The 6,797-nt window shown below is 44.1% G+C and overlaps 1 protein-coding gene across 1 annotated transcript; it reads right to left on the bottom strand.

The window, feature by feature from the left end:
• Nucleotides 1-217: 217 nt before the first annotated feature.
• tsr2 (TSR2 ribosome maturation factor) lies at nt 218-6,277 on the bottom strand. Its single transcript, XM_084916630.1, has 5 exons — nt 6,094-6,277; nt 3,706-3,796; nt 2,789-2,880; nt 1,452-1,610; nt 218-595 (listed from the first exon to the last, which is right to left on the bottom strand). The coding sequence occupies exons 1-5, from the start codon at nt 6,169-6,171 to the stop codon at nt 485-487; spliced, it is 531 nt and encodes a 176-aa protein (XP_084772756.1). The 5' UTR covers nt 6,172-6,277; the 3' UTR covers nt 218-484.
• Between the last annotated feature and the right edge of the window lie 520 nt (nt 6,278-6,797).

Here is a 6,797-nt window from a genome sequence, read left to right as displayed (position 1 = left end):
GTTCAGTGACTGGATGGGTGAGTGAATACTTTTGGCAACATAGTTTATGAAAACGAGTTCACTGGACTCAGGTGGTCTCCACAAACCTGAAGCAACTGCACGAACCTCTGAAGGCTAAAGTCTGTCTGACCCAGTACTAGTAAGGTGTATTTAATAAAGAGGTCAGTGAGTGTATAATTCTATATGTTGTGATGTACAGTATAGCGACAGCACTGCGTATGGTCAAAGTGTTTAATAATAATAATAAAAAATTCATCCACAGGAAGCAGAGTGTCTCCGGTTTAAGGACATCGTCCTCGTCCACCTGCTCCAGACTGAACGTCCCAGCAGGCGGCTGACAAACGGCACGCCTTTCTGAGCCTGCAGGACCCTTTCAGTCTGGAGCAGGTGGAGGCTGAGGCCCAGCTTTCACTAAAAAGTCTCTTCCTGTAGGTCAAAGGTCAGCTGCTTCAGTCTCTCAGTTTAACAGTTCATCCTAAAATCTTCACTTCTTCTTCCTCACCACCGTCCAGCCATCTTCTTCATCCTGAGTAGGAGGGGGAGGAGGAGGATGTGTTCTGCTGACCGATGGACCAGACGCTTCACACTCCATCTCCTGCACACACAAACAACCATCACTCAATCCGGGTGATTTCATCTCTCACTCACTCACTCACTCACACCTACACACACACACACACACACACACACACACACACACACACACACCTGTGTGTTCATACTATGAATGAGCCCCTCGCAGTACACGGGGCGGGGCCATATTTGGCTTTTTAGTGTCGTGGTTTTTCCAGGAATTTTAAACCTTCATAACTTCATGAAACATATTTGAATTTTGTTTTAAAACAGCAACCACATCCATTTTACACCCACTCCACATATCGTAATGTTTTCTGTCTGTTTACGATTATAATATGAGCACAGAAGCAGCACAACTTTACAAACGGACAGAACAAGGATGTCATTGCATCAGAGAAGCTGAAAGATTTTCAAACTACAGTTTCCTTCTGTCCATCCAGAGCTGGAGCTGAAAGCAAGACATACTGGACAGTCCATGGCAAATACTCCGTAATTATGTGATACAGTCATTTTTAAACCACAAAAGGAATCACGGCTAGAAGATGGCATCAAAATGGATGCAACCCTGCAAAACTCACAAAATGCACTTTTTGAAGTTTCCTCTTGAGAATGATCAGAATTGTCGAGATTTCTGCTCGAGTGGGCGCACAACTGATCTGGCTGCAGGTTTTAACAAAGCCTATAAAATGTTGTAATTCAGGTGTGAAAGATTCAGATTACTCGTTCAAAAAGGTTGAACGTCGCTCAGAGATTCTCAGTGGGAGTGACGGAGATCAAACTCCACAGTCCTGATTCTGAAGTCAAAACTATACCTGACAATCATCAACCTACAGAAATAACATGACCCAGCTGTGTGTGTGTCAGGTGAGCCGTACCTGTGCTTCATCGTTGCTCTCTTCATCAGACTGTGTGGGCTGAGCCGTGACCTTTGCCCTTTGACTCTTATTCTGTGTCAGAGTGTTGATGGTGTGTTTGAGCTGCTCCAGTGCCCCCTGCCGCCACTGACCGAACATCTGCAGCAGATTGGCGGACACCTACAAACACACACACATCACGTCACCTTCAAACATCCACACCTGCAGACCAGCACTAAGCGGACGATTCTGTGTTCATTCCTTCAGTTTTTGTTCGGTGTGGAATAAAATAATAAAACGACTTTAATTGCTGCGCTTTAGTTCAAACAAGTTGACGTCAATGAGGAAACAGCTGTGTGGAGAGTTTAGAGGTTTGAACAGTGAAAAGTTGGCCGCTTAAATGTTTATACAAGAACAAAGAGCTCAGAGCAACCGAGTCGTCCTGGAAAGCGTCAGGAAAGAAGAAATAACGAGGCTCAAACAAAGCAGAAGAGATCAAACGGAGCCGCTTTAACAGAATCCGCAGCGCTTTTGTTCAAAAGGCAGCAAAACTTCAAAGTGACAGAGAAGCAGGTGTTGTTAAGGTGGATGTTAAATTTGAAGAAAAGCAGCAGGTGTGACTCTTCTCCAAGATGAGACAGACATGAATCTCTGAGGACTCAACGCCAGCTCCAAAAGGACGACCAGGAAACACCCAGGAACAAAAACCGCATAAAGGAAAGAGGAGGCATCAGATAAGAAAAGTGATGAAGCAGCAGGATAGACGGACAGGGTTATGGAAACATCTGGGAGCTCATCATCAAACAGTGTTTATGTTCTGCAAACCACAGACTGGCTGTAGCACATCGTGCACCGCCTCCATCTGACTACAGAGCTCGCTGCCAGCTCTGGAGCGGACAGTGAACGCATCACCTCTGCTCAACCATAAACAGCCCATTTTCAACCACGAGTTCTGCATCATTAATCACATCATACTGAACGCTGCAGCTTCGTTCGTGAGGCAGTACGAGCACAAGAGCTGCCGTGTGTCACGCTTTTCACAAACACAACAAAAAGACTAAACTAAATATTCTCCTGGCGAGAAGAACTGATGAACTCATGTCTCGCTCTCGCTCGTCCTACTGAACTAACTGATGAAGACGTTAATAAGACTGCTGACATCAGGAAGGTGATGAAGACAACCAGAATTTACATGCAGACATGTCATAAACATGCTGTTTTTATTATAACATCATATCCATACAGAGAATGAGAAATGTAGCCTCTGATCCCGAGGGTTTACTTTTAAATATATGCATTTTAAAAACAGGATTTAAAAAAGAAACACTGTTATTGCTGTTGTCTTTGTGTGTGTGTACCTGTGGTAAACTCCCATCATCCACCACTGTATTGAACTCCTGATCCATCAGCTCAGCGATGAAGTCCTCGACTTCGTACTGCTGCAGGTCAGCTGACACACACAGACACACGGAGATGTTAACACAACATGAAAAATGACCCTGAAGCTTTGCTGTTTAATTAAACGTGGTTCTGCTGCTTATTTCTATTCTTAGACTCTACTAGTAAAGCTCTGCATGGCGCACAGTTCAAAACATCTTAAACTGCTCCTCAGTTCATCCTGTCTGAAATATTATAGATCATCTCCCTTTAAACCAAACTTCTTCTGACAGGCCACGTCTTGTAAACAGAGGGTTTAAACAACAGGTGGGCGGGGTTTCAGCATCTACAGCAGAGCCGTGTTCAGATGAACATATTAAACATACCCTCTTTCTCTGGCATCTTATTGAGGAGCATTTGGAGCAGTCTGAAGCCTTTAGGCTCACATGGGTTGCTTTTACATACATACCTCATTATTTGAGACTTAAGTTTGATGTGAACATGGAGCAGAAAAGAAGGACAACAGGAGCCCTTTAAACCTCTGAGACACACTTGACTGAGTTTCCCTTTAATCAGAATGTTGCTGAACATCTTTGTGTCTGATACGGTGATCCAGGCACAGAGAACACAACTTGATATCGACAGAAACGTTGCCTAATTATTTGTCTTTTCTTATGCAACATTAAATGTAATCCATATCTCACGCTGTCCTTTGTCAGATTCAAAGAACAGACTGAACCGTTGGAGGTTCAAAGTCACTTTTATTCATGCATCCTGTTTGCTGCACGAGCTGAAACTGAGACAACCCAGATCACATCTAATGATCACTGAAAGCTTAAACTCGATTTAAAGGGCTCACCCACTTCTAATTAGCACCGTAACAACTACACATACCCACCGTTGTCATGGAAATACTGCTGAACCACATCCACCATCCAATCAGCTTTCTGCTGGCCGTAGACGCCTCCAAACCCGTTATCCACCGCAATCTGTCCGACAAACAGAGATGGTACATTTTATTGCTGTGACTTCACATCATACATAACATCAGATTTCTAATGTTGACTTAAGAATAAACGAGCTAATTAATAAATTCTCATAAACAGAGAATCCTGCGAGATGTTACAGGCACCCAACTCAAACACATCCTCCCCACACGTCTGTTTAATTTCTCCACTTCTCGCTCCGGTATGTGTTGACTCCACCACCCAGCATCCAGACGCCCAAACTCCAAGCTCTACCTGCATTCTGCTGAAGTAATGAATCATTTTGAAACATTTAAAAAGATGAACTATCCAAAGGTCAAAGTTCATCACCTTCTTTTGGTTGCCCCCTTTAGGGATCGCCACAGCAGATCATCTGTCTACAGTCACACCAACTCTCTGCACGTGCTCCTTCACTACATCGCTGAATCTAATCCTTGTCTTCAAATTGTCCTCCTGCATGGCAGCTCCATCTTTACACATCCGAACCATCTCAGCCATGTCTCTCTAACGGCCCTAGCTGAGCTGTCCCTGTGAAGGACTTGTTTCTAATCCTGTCCCTTCTGGTCACTCCCAATAAAGGTCTTCACATCTTCATCACACGTCACAGCAGGTCTCACTACCATCTTAAGAACCTTTCCTTTCAGTCTTCATGCCATCCTTCTGTCACGAAGCACCCATAGCTGGACTGGCCATCGGGCATACCGGTCATTTGCCCGGTGGGCCGATGGTGATTTTTTTTGTCTTTAATGGGCCGATGATTTTTTTTATTTTTTTTGTAATGGCATGGACAATGAAAGGTGGTGGATTGGCCAGATGCTCAGTTGTTTGGTGGTGGCTATGGTGGAGCTTCCACAGAGACTACTAGCGTACTAGCTAGCATGACGGAGTTCTACAGCTGGGTGGGTGCTATGATGTTACTGATAGTGAACTACAACGGAAAAAGACACAAAGCTGGAGTTATTCTGTGTCTTTGCTGCACAGCTGCCTCTTCTCCTCTCATCCTCTCTCTCCTGTTGCTACTTCAATCACGAAACTGATCAATGATCAGCTGATCGGCTTTTCTCTCTTGTTTGTTTATAGCGCTAAACAACAGCAGCACGTTTAAGCTTGATCAGCTGTTGTTAGAATTTATTTAATATTACTTTCTAGTATCAGCTGATGTTTGCTGGAGCCACAGCTGTAAAGCTGCTGGTCATGATATTGGTTTGGATGTGTGGTGAGAGGGAAACATGAAGATGAAACCAGGAGATGTCCTTACTGAACCATCAGAGCTGTGATGGAGAAACAGGTTTACCTTTTAGGTGACATGAATGAGTTGAAGGGAAGTTATGAACTGTTTCTGAGAGACAAATAACACCAGGATCCTTTTCTAAGTAGCTGACAGCTGGTAACTGTGCAGGGGCGGGTCTAGCAAAGTTTTGCCAGGAGGCCAGGTAGGGCATTAACAGGGAAAGGGGGGCACAAAGAAATACTTTTCTTTCTTATTCTCATTTAAAAATGTCTGGCTTTTAATAAATAATTATCTGAATCTTACAACCAAAGTTTTTATCTGATGTAAAATGTATAGAAATCATACATATGCCAACAAGACTGTACATCACTGTCACCACAGCGTCTGTTTTCATTCAAAGGCTTTATGGCTTTTCCTGTAATACCTGGTGGGCCGGTCTCTAGTCAAAATGCCCGGGCTGATTTTTTGTCCCAGTCCAGCCCTGGAAGCACCCCTGACACTTGTCTCCACCTGCTCCACCCTTGTTCTTGAAAATCGGTTTGAGCACACTTCTTCTCCAAAGTTAATGCGCACTAAAATCTGATTTTCTGGCCATTATTCAACCCAATAATACAGGAACTATACAGTCTACTTAGCAACATAAAAACAATCACAACACAACGCCCGTGTGCCAAAAACTGATTCCCGGTATTTACACTTTTTACAAATTTACAAAAAGACATTTTGACCTATAATATGTGAGATATATGTGTAACTGTCTCCCTCATGTATGATATCAAGTCATCTTGAGCCACAAACAACATTCCTGTCACAAGGTAGAAGTCGCCGTCAGTTTTTGGCAGAGTGACTTTTGTATTTATCTTTTATTTATCCAGTTAAAAGGTCCCGTTGACATAAAAATGCTCTGTGTAGGTCTGTGATTTGGTTTAATAGAATAAAAGCTCCTCACGTGAGAAGCTGTTAGCATGTTAGCTTCATATCGGTTATCCGTTGAATCAGTAACCCGTCTGGGTATCAGCTGGACCCGTCTGCCTGCCGCTCAGGAGGCACTCGATCGGCTCTAACTCACCTGAAGAACCGGCCAGGTTTGAAGAACCGCTCGGACTCCCTCCGTGAAGACCTCACGTGAAGCCGCGGAGGCCGCCATGTTGGGTCTGACAGACGGAAGGAGCCGAGTGCAGTGTTGCCAACTCCTCAGTAAGGAAAATCGCTATTGGCTGTCCTAAAAGTCGCTAGAAGTCGCCAAATGACGTCATCGCCTAATTTGCATAATTGGTCATGCTAATGTAATTGTAACCTACGCTGTTGGAGAGAGAAATAACATCGTGGAAGAGACATAAAGTGAGTAAAAAACGTCCTAAATGCAGTTAGGATTTATTTAGAACTACAAATTAAATTTCTTTTAGCAATTATTGTTTTTTAATGTCACAATTCCAACCCTGCTCCTTTACCCGGGCCTGGACCGGCAAAAGTGACCTGGAATTGGCACTCTGGTGGAGTTACTTTGTGTGTGAGAGTGTGTGTTTATAAGTAGTTTTAAACCTTGTGATCCACAAAACAGCATAACAGTAAAAGAAGAATTGACTGCGTTACAGTCAGTGCGGGAGCAGCGGCTTCGCTCATGCGCGATTCATTTGCCGTTTGGACGCACAGGTGTGAACGTCTCCTACTCTGATAGCAGCTGGGGAGAGGACTATCCTCCGCCTGTGAGCGCTTTGGCACGGGTGAGGTGCCCAAGGCAGCACCGCTGCTTGTTGAGAGTAAGAGCGATAC

The sequence above is a fragment of the Perissodus microlepis genome, chromosome 20 (genome assembly GCF_051167445.1).
Source record: "Perissodus microlepis isolate ML-2025 ecotype Zambia chromosome 20, ASM5116744v1, whole genome shotgun sequence".
Lineage (NCBI taxonomy): Eukaryota > Metazoa > Chordata > Actinopteri > Cichliformes > Cichlidae > Perissodus > Perissodus microlepis.
This window is presented reverse-complemented; position numbering and strand designations above follow the sequence as displayed.

What these genes read in the sequence shown, in the direction of transcription:
- tsr2 (XM_084916630.1), bottom strand. Translation starts at nt 6,171, where the DNA reads ATGGCGGCCTCCGCGGCTTCACGTGAGGTCTTCACGGAGGGAGTCCGA. An exon ending in AAACCTGGCCGGTTCTTCAG is followed by an intron (nt 3,797 to 6,093) that starts GTGAGTTAGAGC and finishes TTTGTCGGACAG; the next exon opens with ATTGCGGTGGATAACGGGTT. An exon ending in GCAGTATTTCCATGACAACG is followed by an intron (nt 2,881 to 3,705) that starts GTGGGTATGTGT and finishes TGTGTGTGTCAG; the next exon opens with CTGACCTGCAGCAGTACGAA.